At 34.4% G+C, this 24,672-nt stretch overlaps 1 protein-coding gene across 1 annotated transcript in view; it reads left to right on the plus strand.

Moving 5' to 3' along the window:
* The window catches only part of DNTT (DNA nucleotidylexotransferase), an 89,839-nt gene that overhangs the window by 22,549 nt on the left and 42,618 nt on the right, over positions 1 to 24,672 (plus strand). The window contains 2 exon segments of the mRNA XM_040563527.1: positions 2,359 to 2,482; positions 3,750 to 3,882. Of these exon segments, the coding sequence (XP_040419461.1) occupies positions 2,359 to 2,482; positions 3,750 to 3,882 (257 nt within the window).

The raw sequence follows: 24,672 nt of genomic DNA on the forward strand, positions 1-24,672 counted from the left end.
AGAGTAAAAGGAATGGGACTGTCTAATTTCCCCCATTTTATTCACTTTTACTTGAGCTATTCAAAGGCATTTCCATTCTCTCAGAGTCATAATACTGGTATGAAAGGATGTTCAGAGATGTTTGTTGATGTTATCTGTAACAATGTTCAGAAAAGAGGTGTAGATTCACGTATGTAGCAGGATTCAGGAACCAGACTTACTTATTAATAGTAGTAAAAATTGAGGATCAACAATTGAATACTATGTTTCAGCGTTTAAGAATATTTTTTAAAGATTAGAATAAAACCTATCAGGGGACAAATTATGGCCAGTATGCTTTATGCATTGTTTCACATTCCAAATTACAACAAAGCAATGTGGATCTTTTTTTAGTTGAGCTCTTCAACATTTTGGCTAAACTGGCTGTAGCCTGTCCTTCACAACATTTTTTTGTGTGTATGCAGGTAAATGAAGAAGAATCCCATAATATTAGCACATTCCTAAATTTTAGTGTTTGACTTGGTTCTGGTAACTGTTGCAAATCACTCATCATGACTTTAAAGATCACCAGAGGTCACAGTGTCACAATTATCAAACCACTGAAATAAATTATATGGTATACGTTTTACATGTAGGGTACATGAATGACATGATTAGGTCTCCTCCTTACGGAAGTGCTGCAGAGGACAAGTTGATATAACTCACTTTTACCAGATGAAAAAAGAGCAATGTTTGTGTCCAGAACTGAAGAAATGCGCCCGTTACACACTACACTCTTGCAGTGTCTTCAAATTGACATCTATGAATCTACTGAATAATTATGGATCTTATTATGGAAGATTACCCCCTACCACCCCACAAATTTAGACAATGACATAAAATCAACTTTCTTTAGTTCTCTATCCCCACATTAATTAAATTTCTTGGAATTGTTCTATATTCAGTAATAGATCCTTTTGAAAATGCAGCAGTAGCAGAAACATTAGAAGATAGTAATCAAAGTATTTAAAATCATTCTTTCATAAATGCCCATGTTTCAGACAAAGAATAGGTAATTTCATCCATTATATGCAAATGTAGGATAATTCCTATTTAATATTATCCAAGATTTTCATTCGTCTTTTTTTTTTTTTTTTAATCTTGATTATTTCCAAGGAATTAATTTCATTAGAAAAACACAAAATAAAATAGCATGGTTGGAATTCAGAGGTTGTAGATTCAGTGGAAAATGTCAATTATTAGCATCATAAATAGCTACTCAGTGAATTCCATAAAAGCACAATGAAACTATTGAGAGCTTCTGTATTGACAAAGTGAAGATAAAGAACATGCTTTTGGGCATGCATGAAGGTTTTTCCTCTTGCTTTCATATTGCTGTTCATCTGTGATATTGATCCACTGAATAATGCTTACAGCTGTGACATTTTTGTTTTAAAACTTTATTTGGGGGAATAAGTTTAAAAAATGACTTTGGAATTAATGGGATATGACCATACTAAAACTTTGGGGTGGTAGATTTTTTTTATTATTATTTTTTCCCTCTATGGGCGGAATAGTGAAATCTGTACTCCAAATAAGACTGATAGGATTTTAATTTGGCTCAGTACTGAAGTACTGAAAGACTGTTTATAATATGCAAGCAAAGAGAATGATCTCTCCATTTATACTTGCAATTGAATTCCATTTTGGAAAAGAATGTTTGACACAACCTCCAAACATATGTGTTTTATAGAATGTAGTATAAAAAATATTTTTATGTACTTTATATGTTTATAGCCTTTATACGCTCACCATCTGTTTCTGTGCATTATTGAGACATTGCCCTCAATGCAGAATTAAGGAGCTGCAGGGTGCCCAGTTACCCTATCTCTCCAGCATGCAGTGTCACCAGCATCATGTATACAACTAAGAACTTCTAATGAATAAAATACAAAATTATAATTTCAGTCAAATTAGGCAGTGTTGAGACATCTCTTGTTCTATGAAATTTGCATGAGGGAATCCAGCTACCTAAAATATTGCAAAATATTTGCATTTCTTATTTTTGCAGTAAAAACAAAGGCTACTATCCTTATTTCAACCCTTTGTTGAAAGTGTGCATTTAACTAAATCACGCAAAGATGCTGGGCATACTACCTTATTTTTAGATTTCACTTTGATGAGAACAGCTCACGTATCAAAACAATTGTCTGCTGAATATAACTATGCAAAGAAAGGATGATGTATCTGCATATATGCAATATGCTATTCTTTATCTTCAATATAGGATACGTCCTGTCCAGTATTTCCACTGTGAAACCACCTTGTTACTGACTTATTATTAATTTACCACTCCTTTAGAAAACAATATTGAAATATGTGTTCTTCTATTGACCTTAGCAATTTACTTCAGTCTTTGGAGTGGGAGTGAAGACATCTGAAAAATGGTTCAGAATGGGTTTACGAACTCTGGAAGAGGTAAAAGCTGACAAGACCCTGAAGCTGTCAAAAATGCAGAGAGCAGGTAAGGTGCAAGTCCCATTAAAAACTCAGTATCTCTGCTGTCTGAGAACTTGAAAACAGAATCAGAGGAGGAGGCAGTGGCAGCACAGTTCACTTATAAATCCATTTTCTTGCTGCAGCACCTTTGGAATATTATATTATTAGGTTAAAATAATATTTGAGGTAACAGGGCATTCTAAAATGGTGTCATTCAACAGGTATGACTATGCACTTTTGAAAATACCTACTCAGATATCCGATGAAATCCACTTTTATACACAAAATTATTAATGAGTCATTAATGCACAACCTGTGAAAATAACTTCCAACATTAGGAAAACGCAGAACTACTTTTCAGAGGAGACCCATCTTGTTCAAGGCAGCCCTACTCTAGTAATAAATCAAGACTTTTCATAAAATATATAATAAATTGCTTGCAAAATTACCTCCATAATCCTGGCACATCTTAACTTCAAAGTTTTAAATGTGATAAAATGAACAATGTTGCTTCCCCATAGATTTTTTTGTGTGCAATTTCCCAAAGTAAAGGAACCCATTTTAGGAAAGCTATACTATACGTTAAGAAAATGAGATTATATAACATGACATTAAAATCATGTAACTTTATTTTGTACTAAATCCCTGTATTTTATATCACTTTAGAATCTTTACATTCTAAATTAGAAGGTTTGTGATCAGGTGTAAAGAAAGCTGGGGTATTTCATATACTCTGAGCCCCTTGCTTGGATAAACTGCCATTTCAGGAAGACTTCAAGACTTTCCTTTAAAGCAGAACATCCAGAATCCCAATTGTTGTGGACTGATAGGGAAGTGAGAATAATTCGGGTTCCTCAGTCAAGTTCTCAGCAAGTGGAAACACCGTATTGCTACTACCCTGACTACTATGTTTTTAAAATTTAACAGCTGTTCTTATAAATTATAATGACAAAGATGAGGCAAGTAAGAAGCTGTCTCCTGCCTGTTTTTCCTCCATAGTCAGAGCAGGAGGCTGACTCTGGGAATGGTGGGGAGGAAGGAAAAGACTTCTGAATAAGATGAATCAAAATTATTTCTTTGCATAATGTGCCCTAAAACATACCTATAGTTTCAGGTTCAATGTCAGGCATTTCTTCTTGCTGCTAGTTAGGGTTCTCTTGTCCTTAGTACAAACTAAGTGGCTTGACTTCCTGGTGAGGAGTGGCTTTATATTTCGCACTGGGCTTACATAATGCTACATAGATTTTAATATTCCACAGAGTGATCAGCACTTTTTTACCTTTGATTTCCAGGGTTTCTCTACTATGAGGACCTTGTTAGCTTTGTATCTAAAGCAGAAGCAGATGCAGTAAGCTTGATTGTCAAGAATACTGTGTGCACGTTTCTACCAGATGCTTTAGTTACCATAACTGGTGGTTTCAGAAGGTGAGTGAAAACAAATGAGCTCACTTAACTATTTCATTCAGGTTATAGACAAAATGATGTTGATTTCTTGGAAAAAATCAAAGAAACTCAGTGGGAAAGCAACAGAGATTGATTTAATTTAATTTTTTTTAAATGGGAGAGCAATCATATGGTATTCCTAGATACCTTTGTTTTATTACTATTGATGCTGTTTTGTCAGAACAAAATTCATCTAAGAGCAGCTTGCTGGAAAAGGATGTTCAGATCATATAATGTAGTATATTTTTTTCCTCTTTTAGTGGATCTGAATTCCAAGCCTGAGGCTATTGTAAAGCCATGCTTGAAACAAAGACACAATAGCTTTAAGGCAAATATTTGAGAATGTAGTCACATGAGATTGAAATGTAGTGAGATAGAGCTGGTAGCATTAGAAGTATACATTACAATAAGTACTGACGAAATTATATATACACTAATCTCTGATTAGGTAGGGAGATCTCAGAGGTTCTTTCCTATTGATTATTTTTCCTAAAGATGTTGGTCTTTGCTCTGTAAACAAAACCCAGAACAGCAAAGTAATGAGAGAAGGAATAGTCTTCAGGAGTATCATGTTTCTTGCTCTGTACTCAGTCCCTCAGTGTGTCACTGCTTATAGCACATCATGCTCATAAACCAAAAAGCCTTACTCAACATCTTAAGTCTGCTGCTTAATTTGTTACTTTGTTAATTTTTAATTGGTTAGTTTTTAAAGGTAAAAATATATTTCAAAAATAGTTAAAATATCCCTTTAAGGCTCAAAATAGCAGTTCCATCACTCTTACACAACTAAAAATGGTATAGAAAGGAAAAGACAGAAGAATGTTAGTAATTCATGTCTCACCTGTGTGAAATAATATTGTGGGCCTAGATAGACTCATAGACTCACTCCTGTGCAAAATTAAATATAAGACAAATATAAGGTCTATAATATTTGTAATTGCACAGTGGTTGTGATAAATGTATTTCATCACCTTTGTGCAACCTAATGATATTTATAGTTATTCCTTGTTTGTCCTATATTTTTGTAAGGATATTTGTGGACACCAGATACCTATTTTCTATAAAAACAGCATCATCATCAAGAAGCATTAGGCTCAAATATGAACCCTGACTAGAAGTATAAGTGCAAGACTGAGTTTTATATTCAAAAAACTCAAGTGTCGTCATTCTGAAACTCCCTGTTTAAGAGGCATAAGATGACAATCTGTTCACACCAATGTCAATGAGTCAGGGGTCTTGTGCCGTTAGTAACGGATATAACAGATTAACACATGCCTGGATAGGTCAGAGAGTTGCAGAGACAGATCTGTTATCACACTGAAAATCCCAGTTTCTTTTGATATGATGTATTTACGAGCTTTTTTGTCAGCATTGTTGTTTTCAAGGTTGAATCTCACACATTCAAATTTAAACCCATTATGCTGCTTATTTATTTCAGGGGTCTATGGTAGTTAGCCTTCTCTTTTTATTAAGTACAAGCCTTGTATTTCTAAGTGGGTATGTCAACTCAGAAAATAATAATTTTATGTGAACTCAGAAAATAATAATTTTAAATATCTAATGATGTCTTTAGTAAGCGTGTATATTAATTACATTTAAAATACACAGAGAATATACTCAAAATGTTTCAAAATGTCAATCCTAAGTGATATTTTATCAGTCCATGGACAGCAATGATTCAGTGTAGGATTTCTAGAAACTTGATTAAAGGGATTGAGGTAACTTCATTAGGCAGCTATACTTTAAATACTGAACTGCAATGGAATCTGTATGACTAGATTTTTTTTATGTCTGTCTCATGTGGTAGCAATGTTGGACCGAGCTGTAGTAGGCAGCCTGTGTAAGCCACCAGCTTCCAATTTTCAATTAGCAAATTATGACATGTTTCTTTCATTATCTATTATTTAAATAGATAGTAAATAAAATTTATTTAATAAAAGAAGTAGGCAAATTTTGTTCATCAAAAAACTTGCATGGATTCTCTCATACCACACCTTGTACACTACTAACACAACAGAAAAAATAGTTTGTGATTGCTCTGAATAATGTATTCACTCCCCAGGACCCAGATTTGTCTTGTTTTATGTATTTCTTTCATAACTGTTGAAGTAGTAGTTCATTGTATTCTCTGGACTTGACTGGAGAGTTGAAAGTCAGGAGTCCATAAGTCCTTAGTTACTCTGCAGGAGAACTGGATGAATTACCAAAAGCAGAATTTCCATTGCTTGATCTGCAGTCATGGAGATTCCGTAGGGATCTCCTTTGGATCTATGTTGTTTAATCAAAACGCCAGACTTACAAGTTGTTCAAGTGAGACACGACAACTGGAAAAGCTATTGCAATCTGTGCTGTAATCTGATTGAGAACGTCAAGAACAGTTTCTCTGATGGTTTTGAGTACAATTTATTTCCTCTTCCTTATTCTCTTGTCACAGCCTAGCCTCCAAATTTTCTTTTACCTCTTCTCAAGGGTCATATTATTGAAGCAGAATTCAGTGTCTGCTACTTCCTTGATGCCTTTTGTTTCTGAATCTTTAATCTTTCTGCCTGTTTTCACAAAACTATAGCTCAGAACGTCTTTAATCAGAAGTATTTTCCTTGTGTCTTTGGTTGGAAGCAGCAGGAATGCTATGTCTAGTTGAAGGTAACTCTCTTTTCAGCTATCTGAACCCATAAAGAGATATAAAGACTTTCAACTAACTGAAATAAAAGGTCATGATAGCAACCCTTCACAGCTCCCAGTTTCAATGATCCTTAATTAACCCTGCAATAACTCCCTAATTTGAAATCATTCATGAGCAGAAGTGAATAAACTTATGAAGTCTGCATGAGTTTATCCTTTGTTAGTCTCCAACAGAAACATTTAGCTAAGCACCTATAAAACATATTTCTGGAGTTTCAGTTGGTATAGTCAGGTATGAGAAGTTGGTAGATTTAAAAAAAAATAAAAATCCTGTTCTGGCATTTCTCTGGGTCATTTTGAAACAAATTAAAACACTGAAATGCATGGAAATACAGAAATAGAACAACTGTTGTGAAATAAATCACAACTATGCTGTGGGGAATGCATTTTGTTATCCATCTAACAAGGTCTAACAGCTTGATTGTGGAGAAGGAAGTATTGAGTTTGCTGATATTCCAATATAAAATATACCATGGACAATGTTATGAGAAAGACTTGAATTTACTGTGCAGTCCATTTGAATCAGGAATTGGCATGGCATGCTTTTCAGTGCTCAGCCTCTCTTGTTGTGAATTTCTAAGATTTAAGACTATTTTCTTCCAAAGTTAATGAGACAAATCTTGAGAGGTGGAGAATAGCATCATATGTCCCAAGTACCTCTGAGGCAGGAGTGTAGTTTAGTGTAATGCATGTTCAAACTTATAACTTTTAAATGAGAGGTAAACTGAGGACCTGGTCTCTCCCTTAATAACTTACACACACACACACACACACACACACACACACACACACACAAATAAAAAAAAATTCTGGGGAGAATTAAGAATTTTTCAGTAGCAGTAGCATTATCTCATTCTGCATATTTTACTGCATGTTGTTAAAAAAGAAAAATATTATTAACAATGTGTTAATCAATGTGTTAATGTTGTTATTAATAATATTACCATTATTGACAGATTGTTAGTAATGACAAGCAGACAGAACTTCACACTAGATTTCATGGCAGTGAATAATCCAGTTTTCCCCCTATTTTCCCCTGTAGCTCTATGTTGGGACATGGTTTCACAATGATTTCAAGAAAATGTCATGGGCTAAATCATTATCATCCCATTCTGCAACATCCTGGATTTTTGTTAACTTTATTTAGCTGTTAATATTTGGTTTTACCACAAGAGATGATCTCGACTGAAGGCTTTTCAAGAGCAAAAATGCTTGGAAACACTTGTGTAGCTTATGGCTTCAGTCACTGTGCTGGCTATTTATATCCCAGCTTGCACAAACACAGAAAACCATTTTAAATGGAGAAGTTCAGAAAATGATTTGGAATAAGAATTAAATAATATGATAAAAATTATCATGCTCATTTACTGTACCTCTGGTATGGCTTTCTGAAAGCCTTTCTGCATGCTTTGTCCGTATGATTGACAAGTGATTTACAAATTCAGTTCCAGTTTTCTTGTGTTTCATGTAGCACTCTCAGATGCTTGTACATAGATCTGCAGTGGCAGGATGGTTGTATGAATTTTGTAATATGTTCAATTCTGAGAACTGTTCAGAAGAAAACAAAATACGTGTCGACTGTGCTTTGTTTATACAACTTTTACCAGCAGCATCGTCTGAGCACAGGCTACAGGCTCCACAGTCAGAGGCTACAGCAGCTATAGAAAATGAGGATGGAACCTGCCAAAACCAGCAGAAGTTAACCCACCACCTCAGGACTTCTCAGTCTTCTCTAAAGTCATGTTCAAAACCACAAATCTAAGATTTTTTTTTCCAATCTGTATTTTTAATAACCTGTCAGCTGAGTATGTAGGAAAACATTTTTTCTTTTGTACTGAATAATTCTCCTGTTGTGTCATTCTTATTGGATGACTTCTGAACATTATTGTTCTTCATTCTGTAGTCATAATCTTTATATCCAGGAACTGTTAAGAATATCCATGGTACTGTAAGAACTTTGTGGAATCCGCTGAGTACCTGCTCTAGAAGGAAGTCTATGTCTAATTTCTCATGCCTTTGAGGTGAATAATACTCCACTTATGCAAAAGCTCCATAGTACACAGGAAAGATGGTCCAAAACAGGAAGGCAAGAAGAACTGATTTACAGATTTCCTGCATTAACTGAGCCATTAGAAAGATTTACTTATTTAGCCAGCAGAAGTCCCCATTAACCTTGGCCAACCTGTAAAAAGTGCCCACAACTAGCCAAGGGTATTCTATGTTATTTTGGTTCATTGTGATGCTAAGTGATTGTGTCACTGTGTAAAAATCACTGAGATTTTGCTTCTATACTTTGTTTTAGATAACTTTTCATATTGCAGTTCTTGAAGAGGTGTCCAAGTGTCTTGGGCAATGCATCAAAGTAGAATAACTAGTACTAGTCATGTAGTATTTGCCTGGGCAGGAGGCTAATTCCTTCAGACTGCATCAGTCTTTGGGAAGTTTTATCTCAGAATCTCTTATTTTTGAATTCTCTTCTGACAGTCTAATTGTGGATCACCATCTCCTACCTTGACTTTTCTATTATCTCATCAATCAGAATTTGAGGCTCTATAGCATTTTAGAGTAAGGATTGCCCATGGTAAAGTAGTGAAGACAGAAAAGGAGAGGCACAGTGTGCCTCAGTCAGCAGCACTCCTTTTGTATATTGCAATGCAAATGTTTCTTTCTTGTGTGCAAAGACATTTCCTACAAGGCAAAGAAAAACATAAAGGAATGACATAGGATTGTACTCTGGTCTTTCTTGATGTGTATCAAGAAAATTGATTAAAGGTATCCTACCTTTCCATCTCAGAAATAAAGTAAAATGAAATAGCTGAGAAAAAGAAACACTTACAGGAATTATGTTACAGATGCTCACATTGATGAGTATCTACTGTTATTGTGATACCTTCATTCCAGAAATGGGACTTTCACGAGTAATCTGGAATCACAATTATCTAACTGTATTGATACATGCTCATAAATGAATGTCAGATGTAATATATGAAATATATTACATTTCCCAAGATCTTGGTATACATTCAAGACTTTGTGGTTTATCTAACTGAGATAGGCATGTGGCCTGTGAGTGAATTCCTTGATAAGCCCTGATGAAAATCTTCATTTGACCTTGTCATATTGGGATACTTCCAATAAAATACTCAGCCACAGCAGGATGCAGGGGTAGAAGCTAGAACCCTTGATGTAACTCCAAATCTTTGTAAGGTTCTGAGAAATAAATGCATCTGAAATCTTGTTACACAAATTATTTTCTTTATGTTCAGATCTAGGATTAAAATAATACCAGACTTCAAGCTAATTTAATTAATTTTGCAAAACTTGCTTTCATTAATGATTTAGATTAACTCATAAGCAGAGGCTCCTTATTCTACTCATTCCCTGCATTATGTTGTATCTTTACATGTATATGCATAGTGTATGCATTTGCAATGTTCTTAGAAGTATTTCTATGCTTTTTGCTCCAAAACACAAGTATAATAGGGGAAGATATAAGCTGCACCCAGCTGCTTAAGTCCAAATACTGTAATTTCTGTTTAATTTCTTCCACTGCTTTGATAAGAAGTAAAATTTTTATCTGCTGTTATTTCATTTTGTCAGGGAGAAATCTGCTATAAAGGAGGCAAGCTGCTCACTGAACGTTTGAGTTGATAAGGTAGTTTACACACACACTGATTTAAGAAGATCCTGGAAGAATTTAGCAATTCCTCCAGCAACAGACTGAAGAAAATATTTGGATATCAATCATGGGCACCGCTTTGCCTGTGATAAACTATTGTCCATTCTGGATGGGGCTTTTAACCCAGAGATCTTCTAATCTGATTTGGTCTGTCCTTAAGTTTAGCAAGTCAGGTTCACCTCACCCAACTCCATGAGTTTAGAAGTGTTTGACCTTGAGGTTTGCTCTGAATAAAAATAGTCTATGTCAGGAGTTAGAGACACTCCAACAGGGAAAGAACAGAAGTTGTCACTAGTTTCTGCTTCAGCTTTCCCATAACTCCTTGAAAAATAAGCTGAGGAAGGAGAAAATAATTTTTATCCATATTAATGGCTAACCAAGTCAAGTTAGAAGGTAATCTTTTGGGGTAATTTAGATACTTCCTTTTGTCATTAGAACTTTGAGGTTTGCCTTGAAGTTTTCATGATAGTCTACACCTCCTGGAGTGGATTTGCAATAACCTTAACAATATTTAGTGTTTTTTGTTTCATATCACCACTGATGAAGTACTGATTATTAGTATAGTACTTATTAAGTCAGCCAAAGCAATGCAAGCAATTGCACACACAATGGTATATGAAAGCACAGATTATATTAGGTTAGGATTATTGCAACAAAGCCTTCTGTATTGATATTTTAAATTTTTTTAAATTTAATTGAAAAAATGAGAAAGTACCTTTCCCCTTGGTTTTGTCTTTCTTTCTTTTCAGGCAGTCAATCTGAAATGTTAGTTATTTACTGATACATGATCAGATTTGTTACCATTTTAATTCCAGACAAACTTTTAATACAAAACTTACCTATGGCTAAAATCTTTAAAATTACTTGTTTGATAACTGTTTTGTGCTATTTAGAGCATTTGTTGTTGTCTGGAATATAAGGAATATTGGCAGTAGTATTTTCAAATTACAAAGGCAAACCTGTAGAGAGAGAACATATCACAAGTAAACAATGAGGAGTTAAATAGGGTATTGTCTTAAAAATAGATTATTTCTTTAAAGTTCACACGAAAGTTATTTTTCGTCCATTTGATATTCAAATCTGACATTCGATGTTAAAATGAAAATCAATGTGTGCAATTAATACAAGACTAAAATTCATAGGACTCTAATTGTTTTTCATCACAAATGGCAAGTAGGTTGCTTTATCCTATAAGAAGCTATTCTAACGTGTATGAGAGAAAAACTCCAGTTGAGTTTAGGTTAAGTTAGCTACTTAGATCAATGTGGCCATTATCACAGGCAGAAATGTCCTGTTACAGAGAATCCTGCTGATAGATGTGGTAAACTGCAGAAGTTTAAAAGCAGGAACAGTAAAAGAACAGAGTCAGAATAAGAGAGAGGCTTGCTGTGAGCAGATAATTTCTGCATGTATGTGTACAGTAATATTACACGTATATACGACTGCTTATATATGAAGAAAGCAGAATAACGGATAATCATGTTATTCAGAGATTTTTTTTCTCCTTTTGCTTTTTTTCCTGATTTGCCCTTAAAGGTCACTTTCAATCATTTTTGATACATGAGGGTCAGTCATTTGACAATTCTGGGTTTCTGAATTATATCGAAATATTTTTAGAATGCTTGCCACTGCATAAAACCAAAATGTTAATGGCTTCACTAAGTCAAATTAAATTTTAATGAGCATGGTTTAATTTTTCTTTTAGCCCATTCACATCCTTTAAAAAGCATTAAATGTGATTCAGTTGTCTTCTAATATCACAGCTGACCTGAATAGCCTTTTCAATTAGCCTTTTAGAAGAAGCAGATCTGATACATTTTAAATAAATAAAGACCTCTCTTTATTGGTTAGATGCCGATATTCACAGCTCATTTAGTCCATCTATTGAGACGCAATGTCAAAAGAACAACAATTTCTTTGTGTAATGTTAGTGAAGTATTTGTAGAGATTAGAGAGAAAAAATCACAGCATCTTTGCTTTGTAATTGAATGGAATTTAAGAAAATGGAACTCAAAAAGATCTAAGTAAGATTTTAAGAAAGATACACAGTTGAGAAATGAGGTAGAGTTGTTAGCCAAGAAATTATATACAATAAGTGTCTGAAATGTCAATAATCTGTCTATTAATTGTACAAAAAGTGATGGAAATTGTTAGAAATTTATTCATTCAAAAGCATTTTTTTACACTTCCATAATTCTGTTTGACACTTATTTTTGGATGACAGTTCCTCAAAACCTTTGCTATGCAGTAGAGACTGACTACTGTGATAAAACCTTCACTGTGTATGGGGGCAGGCATGAGGAAGGAGGTCTCTGGGTTGAATGCTCAGCATTGGAAATAACAAAAGTGATCTCAGGTGTCTGTTATATTATCTGGGTTGTTAGATGAGCTAGGATGAGGACGATTTGGACTGTAGATGTATCATTTTCAGTTGTTTTCATTATCAAACTGCAAGAGAATGGTATTATCATCAGCCAGGAAAAATTTTAGTCCCGACCACAGTTTTGTCCTTTTAGTTGCTTGTAGGAGTATCAGATTATAAACATGCACAAAAGTACCTTGTTCCCTCCTGATGTAAAGTCCTAGCTCTAAAACATGCCAATCTATCCTGAAGGCTGGCTCATTAGAATCACCTAAATGGAAAGAAGCAGTGACAGCTGTCAGTACAGATAACAGCACTCCAAACACCATCCACTTGTCCAGTGGCACTCTTTAAGATAATATACTGTTAGGATTCCAAAATGTTAAAATAGGCTTTGTAATATTTATACAATTTTCTAGACAAGTTTGCCAAAGTGAATGTTCTGAAGTTATGAAAGGGAGGTTATAATCCAACTATTTATTGTTCCAATGTACTGATGAAATAAATATACTTAGTAACCTATATTCTGCTGACCATTCCCATTTTATTACAGTTAGCAATAAAAATTATTGTGATTTTTATTATGCTAGGTTAAAATTATTCATTCAACACTTGGTGGTGGTGGGGCAGAGAGGCAGGTAACCAGATACAGAATATTCTGATTGTGCTAAAATTGATTTATTGGTGTAATTTTATGTGCTGGAAAATCTGTTTCCTATGCTAACGTTGAACTGTTGCTCTTTGAATGTTTTGGTAATTTGGGAGTACATAAGTATGATTATGTCATGGGGGAATAAAAGCTGTTCTAATTAAAAGAACAAATAATTGTTACCTGACATTAACATGAACAGAGATATATTCACAGACTGAATAAGCTTCATTTTCAAAATCTGTGGAGAGAATGACAAGTAATTCTTCACAAGAAAATCTCAGGCAAAATCAATGATGATAAGCTTAGAACTATTCTGTAGCAGAGTTGTGTTATATGTATTGCATTTAATTCAAAGTGCATAAAAAAGTGCTCAGACGCAGTCTGCAGACATTATTTTTCATGCTAGTGATATTAGTGATATTATACACTATCCTATCATAGGAATGTGCTAAAGAGAGAATATGAACACCTAATTTTCAGTAAGTTTTTGATTTTATCACATGCTTCTCTATCTGTAAGAAGTTCTAAAATCACAGAAGATTTGTTTTTGGAATTTTAATGGCTTTTCACTTTTTTTTTTTTTTAATCTTGAGGAACAAGAAAATTTGGATATTACAGTTTAGGTAATGTTGGTTAGCTGGAAAATATCTGCTAAAATGTTTAGAACAGTTGTCAAAATTGAAAAAAAAAGTCAAATTGAAAAAAAAACTCACATTTTATTTGAAAACTGGACTGAAACGTAATCCTGTTGAGTCTTGTAAAGGCTATAATTCAAGTGATTTGTACGTGGAATGAGTTCTTCAGACAGAATTTCTCTTTTTCATGAGTAGTCTCAGCTATAGTGTTCTACTATATTGTGTCATTTCACCTGAAGACCAGTGGTATTGTGCATCATAGAAAATGTAGTCAAGAGGCACAGAAATTCTGTGAAGCACTATGATGCTATTTCAAGATCATAAGAACATTTTGATTTAGGATTTGGCCAAGAAATTGAAATAACAACTTGAATTAGGTTGTATCATTATATTTTTTTCCCATTTATATTTAACTGTCCATGTAAATCCTTTTGCTTTCTCACGTTTTTTGTTACCAGCCCTGCTAAATCTTTGTTGTAAATCATAGATTCAGAGATTAGAGAATAAACCAACAACTATAATTATCACTCAGAATTTGTAGCAAAACCAAGCACCAGCAAATATTGTCCAGTCATTATTGATTTTTGATTATTTATTTATTTATTTATTTTTTTTTTTTTTTGCATTCTACATCAATATTCCTGGGAGGCATCAGCTTTTCAAGTAGTGCTCTGAAAAGTCACAATAATCAGGGTGTCTCTTGCAAATGTTTGGCTTGAAGACAGGTAGTATCATTGATTTTTGAGATGCTTAGCTAGTGAATTTAAACAGATGGATTTTAACTCGCTGGCCAGGAAGTATGTTGAAGTGGAACATTTAGATTGCAGTATGTGTAAAACATTTGCTGTAAACGGATGAGCGCTGGGGGTTTCACAGGCTGTTTCACAAATAAATAATGATAGGGTAAAATGCGTTCATAATGGTACATAAAATTGGTAAGTGAAAATATTCTAAAAGTTATAGAGCATTAGGTACAAGGAGGACTATTAAGTTAGTGGAACATATTTAGGGAAAGATGAAATAGTAAACTAAAAAGAAAGATAAAAAAGATTTCAGATAAGGTGGCAAGATAAAAGAAAAACAAATACTAGAGGTCAAAGCAGACATGTACATGACCTTGATGAGATAGGGTGTGTAGTCCATCCTAGCCGAAACCAGGACGGTTATATAGTTCTGTTTCTTAGATTTTCCTCTGTAAAATAGTTTCATTGGGGTCATTTGATAACAGAGGATGTCTTACAAAATCCAAGTAGCTCAAGGTGTGAATGGAATGAAAGGAGACAGATAGTAATCAAAAAGTTGTTTAGAACAATTGAAAAATTTCCCTTCTCTTTCAGAGGGCCACATGTAGAGCTTGGAGAAAATATTGTCCACAGTTAAAATCCTTAATGAGCTATCCTTGTACCAAATGGAGGTGAGGGAAAAGGCTTTATGTGACCTCATTATTGTTTCTGAGCTTTGTCTTCTCACTTAGCTCAGGAAGGGTCTGAGTGCAAGCAAAAGTTGAAAGATCTGTTTTGGCATGTGAAGACTTATCTGAAGAAACAGTAAGCTTTCTTTGATAGCTGCTGTTTATGTGGTTTTGATTCAGCTTTGGTTTGACTCTGAGCTCTGTTCAGCAGGTTCTTCTGTGATCATTTTCCCCCTTCATGACTGTCCCTAGACTCTTTTCCATATGTACCTACAAGAATATAGGTTTAGGTGGGAAAGGAAAAGCTGCCACAGCAGTTTAAATAGCTCACTAACCAAGTCAAACATACAGTCTTTGAGGAAGTCTGGCACATCATGTTCAAATATTGAACACTTTTTTTCCCCCTTTCTTTGACTTCAATGAATGTGCACTTAGAGCATGTGTTCCTGTGCAAATATGTCAGCAGCTGTAAGTATCCCACTGAATTTTGTCTCCTCTCTGTTCTTGGGGCATGGATCTTCATAGAAATGAGAGACCTGCAGAAGAAACTGGTACTTTTGTCCAACAGAAATCAAATAAAAACTCTGCCTGCAGTCCCAGACTAAGTTTCCAGCAGTAAAATCAGGTTTAACATAGCATTAATGATGCATAATTCTGATTAAGAGATTTAATTAATATGAAAAAGAAAAAATGGTGCTAATGATGTTTAGTCAGCTTGCAGTCAGACATGTATAGGTGTACCAGAAAACAAATGTCTTTTTCTTATTTTGTTTCAGACAAGACAATTGTAATTTAGCATCTCTTTTAAGCACTTTTAAATCTCTTCATAAACTCTGGTGTCTGTCCCCAAGCAGCAATCCAGGAGAGGATTGAAAACAATTCATTACATTTTGTCTTTGTATTCCTCCTTGGATGTGTCTTGCTTGTTTGGAGATCTTTCTTATGCATCAGATGTTTTCAAGTATGTTTTGTGAGTACATTTTACTTATTAACGTTTCAGGGCAATTATACCAGAGATGAAGTTATTATAAATATTTTGCTCTCTGTTAGTGAGCAGTTACCAAGCTGAACAATACTATGCTATGATTCACTGTTTGTAAAAGAGGTTTGACAGACCCAGATACCAGGCAGCTCAGGGTTCACAGGATCAAATGCCTGTTGTTTAAACAGATTAAAACACAGTTCTAATTATAATATGTATTGATTTTACTACGGTTTTATTCCTAGAAGGCTGTCTTGAAAACAGGATATTTGTAGCAGAGCTTACTCACTGCTAATTTACTCTGAAGTCAAAGTTTATTGTAGGCTGGTTAATTCCCGTAAAGGTGGTTGACAGCACAAAGAATGACATTTTCCTGGCAGATAATATGAGGAAAGGTGCAAGTATCAGTGACCTTGTATTATGCTTCAAGCAACCAGAAGTTATGTTTTGCAGATCCCTGTGAGCAAGAGTAGCCACAACATTTTAATTGAGTGTGACATGATCATGCTAGTGGTGTGTGGACATGATAATGAGGAGGTAACTGCTGACTTTTTTTTTTTATTAAGATGTAAGTCAGAAAGGACATTTTCTACATGTCATATAACAAGGAAAAATTAAAATAGTTAAAAATAAATTGTGTAGGCAATGCCTGCTATAAGAGGTTGCCAGAAATAGTCCTTTTTGTTGCTTTTAATTTCAGGATGGTGGAATCTATTATAGATCGTTGCTATGCTGTGGGAAAGTTGGATGGAAATGTTTCAGGCAATCTTTTTGAAGAATGGAAAAATCAGCATTAAATAGAGAGCAGCAGATCTGATAAGATGCACTCAGTTATAATCATCAGCTATGATAGCCATAGGTAATGAGAGTATGAAGACACCTTTAAGATGCCCTATTATTTGGGGGCATATTTCAACCCAGTGCAGGTTGAAAAAGTTAAGATTATATTCAGGAAGAAGTCAGATCAAGAGTTTAGAGAATTATGACTGACTCACTAAGTGTGTCTTTAAAAGTATATGGGAAGAACTCTATAATGTCTGGGTCAGGAAAAATGCCATAGAGAGAACACTCAAAATTTTGTTCTCAGACAGAATATCTCCATGCCATGGTTTAGGAATTAAAGAAGTTGGCTAAGAATAATCACAGAAAATTTCAATTTAAGATTAAATCAACTAAGACAACTTCATGACCTCCTTAGATTAGTGGAGGATCATGTCTTGAAGCAAAGCAAGGGAATTTTTTAAAGGAGGGTAACAAGATTTCACTGTGGTGAGATTTAACTTAAGGAAGAAGGTGGGTTTAATGACAGGGTTGTTTACACTTTAGAAGGGTTTTCTGGTATGCTTATACTTGTAGAGTACATTAGTAGCGTTTCTCTGTGGAGATGCAGTGTTCCTTTGCCAATACACTTTAAATGATTTTCTCAAATGGAATAACCTACATTGGCCCAAAAGGTATGACTGTTTCTGCTCCAGGGAACTGCTGGCTAATAGTGTGATTTCACACAGCATGGCTATCTTTGCAAAACACTGATGCTGGCCAAGTTGACAAGTTCTGAATTTCAATTTAAATTTGAAAACTTATTGCAAAATGGGTGTAATTGTATCCCATAATTCTGGTGTAAAATATGTCCACTTTAATAGTAAATATTATTTTTTCTATAAATGCTTGGTTTTCTAAATATGTCCCACAAGAGTAAACTCCTCTTCCCTCAGACAGAATTAGTAGATTACACAGTCCAAAATACATCTCAGACAAAAGCTATCTGATGTTCTCCAGATTATGGCTTCTGTAAAATTCCCAACTACCTTACTTGCAATAGGGTTATATGAGTATAGTCATGGAATTGGATATATATTGTATACATAGGTAAGGGATTGTATATATGCTTCAAGTTTAAACTATGCGTAATATTTTTTCACAAGTACTTTAGCAAACCTTTAGTTTCTTGACAGACAGGAAACCTAGACTCAGAATCACTAGCCTGCAACTGTATGCTAGCAACCATACAGTTGTTTAAATTTGAAATGAGTAGATATTATATTCCATTATACAGAATAGATGAATAAAATACCTTAAAATAACCACAACTAAAGTAGAGTTAGACATATTGCCACAAGATGCCAGAAAGTTCAACTTTATAAATCAGTTTTTTAATGTCTTTGTGACTGACCCACATGCACAAACAATTCCTTGTGCTCCTCAGACATCACACCACCAGCTCAAATAGAAGTCTCAATTCTATTTTATGTTAGAAGTTGGGGAAAGTGAGGTTGAGGGGAGGGTGTTGTCTCCCCCCCCCCTCCCCGTGGTGGATGCAAGTAATCTATTTCTCAGTTCAAGGAATTTTAATAGAAAATCTGTCATGTTTATATAAATACCAGTACAGCTCAGCAGGAAGCACATAGAAACTTTTCTTTTTATGGTAGGTTGATTCTACAGATTGTCCCGTCACTGCCAAGTGAAACCCAGGCTGAGCATCTAATATCATTCAGACATTCTGAAAATGCACTTGTTTCCTTCCTTGTGTGAGCGTTAATATTGTCTTTTAAATCATTTAAAGTGCATGTTTTGATTTTTGGAAATGCCAAAGTAGACACGCATGGAAAAGAACGTTTTGATGGAAGTTCCGTAACAAAGGGATACGGCAAAGGTAAATAATCCATTTGAAACTCTCAAGGGAGTTAGCTAGAGAGAATTAAAATGGGCTGGGATTGAACGCACATTTTAACTCCACCACCAGAAAGCTTCAAAACAGAAAAAACTGTTGCTATGAAGTGATTTGTTAATTTAGCTACAGTGTCAGTATAAATTTTTTTTCTTACTTCTTTCAAAATAAAATATATCTTAAATATTATCTTATTCATAATTTCATTAATGTGTATAAGTAGAATATGAATATAATTCTGAAAAAATATATATGTATATATTTTGGGCAAAAATCTAAACTAGTAAATGGAAACTACCTTAGCTGCAAAATCATTTTTTCCAGTTAAAAAAAAAAAAGTGTGACTAATAGCTTCATAAAAGCATTTTTAAAAATATGCAGCTTTCATAATTAATAATGCAGGCTGTTTGTCTACTTATTTCAGTAAATAATTTGAATGCAGCTGACCTTTTTGTTTTCTCTGCTGCATTATTAATAATGCTGAAGAGATCACTGGGTTATTGTTTTAGCAATATGTATTTTGCTTAGCTGGGGTTTGGGTTTACAGCTAATGCTGTTTAAAATGTGACACTTCAGTAGATTATGTACTAGTTGAGATAGTGCTCCCCCCCAGTTCTCTTTTTTTCACTTTGTTTCTATGATTTACAAATCCAGAATGTCACTTGTTTAGTTCTACCTTTAGGGAGCTGGAGTACATGTAGTATTTGCAGCCAGCTCTTGATTACGCACATCTAAATACCTCATAATGGTAAATTTCATTCTGTGGCAGAACAGAGTGTGTTGAGTAGTGCTGGTCACCAGCTACCTAAAATCCTAAAGTCCTAAAATTCTTAGCCCTCTTCTTTAATTATTTCAGATTGATTTCTTCTTGGAGAGAGTGAGAGGCCATTTCCTTTATCTTATATATATATACATATATATATTTTAAATAAGTTCATCATCTCAGAGGTACCGAAAACATCTGGCATTTTTGAATACACTGATGTCTTTGTTTCATTCTTTATAAGTAGAGGTAGTTGAATTTCCTTGGTTCTTGGTCTACATAATTCAAAAGTTTTTAAGCCTTTGAATTAAGCCAGAAGAGACTAGGCGTTTCAAGTTATCTGAGCTGTCTCTTATCTGAGATTAGTTATCTGAGATGTCTCTTACAAATAACAATGCATCTTATTTCTAGTCTACCCCAATTCTTCAATACTTAATATGTATAGGAATGCGTTCTTTTTTTTTTTTTTTCCTCCTCCCTGCAGATTTCAGAATTAAAATTTTACAGTTCTTGGTAACTGCAGATATTGTACCAGTGTCATAGAGTTTTTCTTAAGAGTGAGATTTTGCTGCATATTGTCATACAATATGCTGACAGTAGAGTTTGCACATGCAAAACTGGATAGACAATTTAAGACTAAATTATCATCTGCATACTCTTCCATTTCAGCAGAATACATGAGAAAACAAATCCACATCAGAACTCATTGGAGTGGATATTTATTTTTTTTTTTCAAACAGTGTTGAAGAGGCTTTGCTTCAGCATTGATTGGCACTCAGCAGAATTTATGTATGCAGGAAGTTTCTATGATGTCATTTGAAATGCTTGATTGGAATGGGGTATAATTTAAAGGATTTGCCAAGACAGCAGAAGTAAAACTTCAGTAATGTATTTTATGACTTTAAATAAAACTGTGACAGATTGGTATGGTACATTTCATAAGCTTTAAAAGCTTGAAATTATATGGACAGCTTCCAGGTACAGTTGCATTATTTACATGAAATTGAGACAGCACTCATGGTGATTCAAAGCTTAAGCATAGTTTTGTTTTGGTTGGTGGAATAGTGAATTTACTTCAGATAAAGAATTCAGGCAGTCTAGAGCTGTTAGTAGAAAAAAGTCTTGTGCACAAGCCAGAGATAAATATACAACATCAGGGTATAACTGATGACAGCCACATTCAAGCAGTTGTTTTGTTGGAAGCTGGAAGACAATAATGCCATCCAGGCAGTGCAACTGTTATAATATCTAGAGATAGCTCTACTTTCTAATTAAGAAGTAGGTGGTTAAATTCTTACATGGCCGTTAACCTATTTTTGAGTCTCTCAGTGGAAAGTAGTCTGGTAGAGGACAAGTTTTATAATCAACTTTTAAATTACATAATAAAATTAATTGGAATTTATTTTTGATGACTATTTTTCATGCAATTTAATTTTCTGTTTTCTAACAGCTCTGAAGTTGAGCTAAAGTAGAAAGGAATTAATTTTATAGTGTGAGTAATGCATACAAAAATAGGTCAGCTGGATTGTATGTAATTTTATTTGTGGAATGTTTTCTGTTTTTTGTTTTTTTTTTTTGGTCAGGTCTTCAAATTTTGACTACTATACTAATATTACATTTTTCATGATGCACTATAACATAATATTTTTCTTGGACATCCATGTATAAGAGAAAACTTAAACAGGTTTATTTTAAACAGAGTATGCTATGAAATGACCATTTGGCTGAGTCTACAGAAGTCAATACATAAACCCACCATTCATCAATAGTTCATTTCACAAGACAGGGAAATAAATCTTTTCAGGGTTTTTGCATTATAATATTTTTAACCCATTAAATAATTTTTAGTGCAGATAATCTGATACAGTTGTACAAGATCAGCAGATAATTTAATTTAGCAATACAACCAGCCATTTAAGTCCTTCAGTGAATAATCATTCCATTTTATCCTTTTTTTTTTTTTCTTGCTGTGTGAAAGTAATGTCAAATATCTGCTAAAGCAAAGCTTGAAAAAAGACATCAGCATGACATGAAGAGAAGTAGGCGGGTATCTTGTACGCTGAGAAATAGTGTCTAGGTTTCATTTGGATCAGAAAAGAAAGACACAGTAAAGCATAGCATACACTTGGTCTTTGAAAATTCATTTAATGAGAACCAAGGCAATGACACTCATTGCTACACTCTTTGAGGCAATACAGTCACTGAAGGTGAAATTAGGTTTTAAGAAAGATTTAACTGGTATTTCACAAGTTTCACACTGGTTCTCCTAACTTCAGTGATTTTCACCCACACAGCACAACTCACACAAATATCTGTAGATGTGATCCCTTTTGCTACAGCAGGTGACACTTCTTTATCCCAAGTTAATACAAGAGAATCTCTTAATTAATGCATTCTCTACATTGTTAGGTGTATTCTTGAAGTTCCTCTTTGAACAGCAACTACTCATGTCCACAGTGTTGATAATTGATATCCTGCTGAATAAATAAAAGCAAAAGAGCTTGTTTTGTGTATGGAGTATTAAAGTTATATTCCCTAATGGTTTGTAAGTACACTTTCTGCTCCTAAAGGGGAAGGAATTTTTCCATTGCTACTTCAGCGCAGAGCTGGATTAACTTCAAAAATAAAATAAATGGCTTCCACAGCTATGGAAAATGAATTCTCCCTCTGGTGAGTTAGAATTAGTGTTACACTGGGCAAGAAAAGTAGCATTTTAATGAAGTGTCCACCCTCAAGCATGTCTCCTAAGAAGACACCTGTGAACCTTTGCCAAATACTTATGTAGCTCAGCTGAGTTTATGTCGAATAACTTGGCTGTGTGAAGAAACTGCTAAATGCTGTCTTTGGCACTTTAAACCTTTGAACAGAAACCTGATTTATAGCTGCCCAGGAGAACGCTGTCTCAGTTTTCACTATTTTAGAGACATTCTAATCTATAATTATTTTATTTTTAGATCAATACATAAAGTAGTTCTGCAGACAAAGCTACAACAGCATGCTTTTTTACCCACAGAATGCCTCAAAAGGAGTCAGAGTATAACTCATAACAGTACATTATCTTTTCAGTTAGATGTATCATGAAGTCAATTTTACATTTAATTGTCTTTGCTGGTAGCAGAATTTATTTCAGTTAATTTGATTTGATTATTGCCATTTCAGCCATTAATCAGCATCCTATTAAACCATCTCACAGCTATTAATTATGCTCCCAAAGAGCCCTGTGCTTTACAGTCAGGGAAGAATTATCATTGAGGACAGGGATTCCAGAATTTCTTTTGATATGGAACACACAACTTGGATCAGTTTGGGTTTAGATTTCTAAAAAAATTTAACTCCAATTTTTCATCACCTGTCCCATGTTTGTGCAAATCAAGTCCAGGAGGGTGACTGGAACACCAGGCACTAAAATCAGAGTCCAGCTACAAAATATATGTACAACTACAATCTTTGGTAAGTTTATTCTCTCTCCACTGTGATAAATGGTATAGATGGGCCTCCTGACTATCCAATTTGATGAACTATAAAATGAAATCTTGCCACTGTTGTCCTCCTCAGTCTTGTGTCTCTGTCATGTTTAAGATGGAAGTATGAAGTCCATGCACCTAGAGAGCAAGTGAAGTTGGTAGTAGAGTTTTGCACAGTCAAGTGCCCCTAGTTTATTCTGACTGAATGCTCCTCTTCCACTCTCCCTCTGCTGACAAAGTAATCAGAGCATGGCACAAGTCAGACTCGTGAACAGTTGCTCTCTGCATTCTGCTCTCTCTGTTTTCTCTGTGTCAGTGTTTTTGGACTGTTAACTTTGGTTGAGCTGCTTTTGCACTTCAGTGAGCATTTATTTTCTCACTATCTATTCGGAATGTATGTGAATCAACATTACATTGGTGCTGTTGAGTCTAAATGTTGTTTTGAAAATGTGGAGCTGACTTGAATATTAAGGACAACTGCTCAGCAAAAGCTGACAGTGATTTGAAGAACAGCTTGTGTGTGGTATATGGGGTTTAGCTGGTCATTTATGATAGCAATGGGCTGGTATGATATTTATGTTACTACTCAGGCTGTTAATGCTTTGTGTGGTATTGATCAAATACATAACAGAGAGTTTCTGAGGAAACAACCTCAAATAAATGTTACATAGCATACTATTGTAATTTGGAAGAACATTTCTGTCACAAACAATATTTTTTTAAACATTTTTTTTCCTAGCTATTACCCATTTCTTGTTGTTGCAGATGCTTAGAAACATTCTAATTTCTTCCATTCAACAAAATCCTTCATCATGAAATCACCATTGCAGAAGCCCTTTTACAAATCAGGTTCTGTTCCTTTCCTTAGAAAGTGATTTGTTCTTACCTGTCACTGTATTAATTATATACCTAGCAAAAGTCAATGCCCTTTTGAGTCAATAAAGCCACCTACCGTAAATCTAAATTTCAGACCTGAGAAAAATCACAGAAGACACTATGCTGAAATAATTATTTTCTAATTAAATACTGTATTCAGTAAAGCCACTTAGGCAAAATCTTCTGAGAATTTTACTTATTGATCTACTTTGCATTTGTATTTTATTAAACTGCTGGTAACTTTCACCTGAATATGGAAACCTTAGTATAGCTATTCAAGAAGGCTTTAAAATCTGTAGTGTTACAGTTGAGGAGAAATCATGAATGACATCTCTGATTACTTTGTAATCAATGAAATTTTTCTGTTCTGGATATTAAGTAGTCCACGATTTTACCTTCTGTGTAAGAGCGGTAGCAATGTCACACTTCAGTACTTTCAGCTTAAAGATTTTTTTTTCTTTGTAGTAGGGTTTACTAAAGAAATGTAGGTCTTCATCATTTGAGTGACAGTAACTCAGAATTATTTTCATATCTGGCTGTTAGAAATCATGCATCTCTACTTCAGGGTCTCATCAAAGACTGCTTAGTAAGCAAACCC

The sequence above is a fragment of the Cygnus olor genome, chromosome 7 (genome assembly GCF_009769625.2).
Source record: "Cygnus olor isolate bCygOlo1 chromosome 7, bCygOlo1.pri.v2, whole genome shotgun sequence".
Classification (NCBI taxonomy): domain Eukaryota; kingdom Metazoa; phylum Chordata; class Aves; order Anseriformes; family Anatidae; genus Cygnus; species Cygnus olor.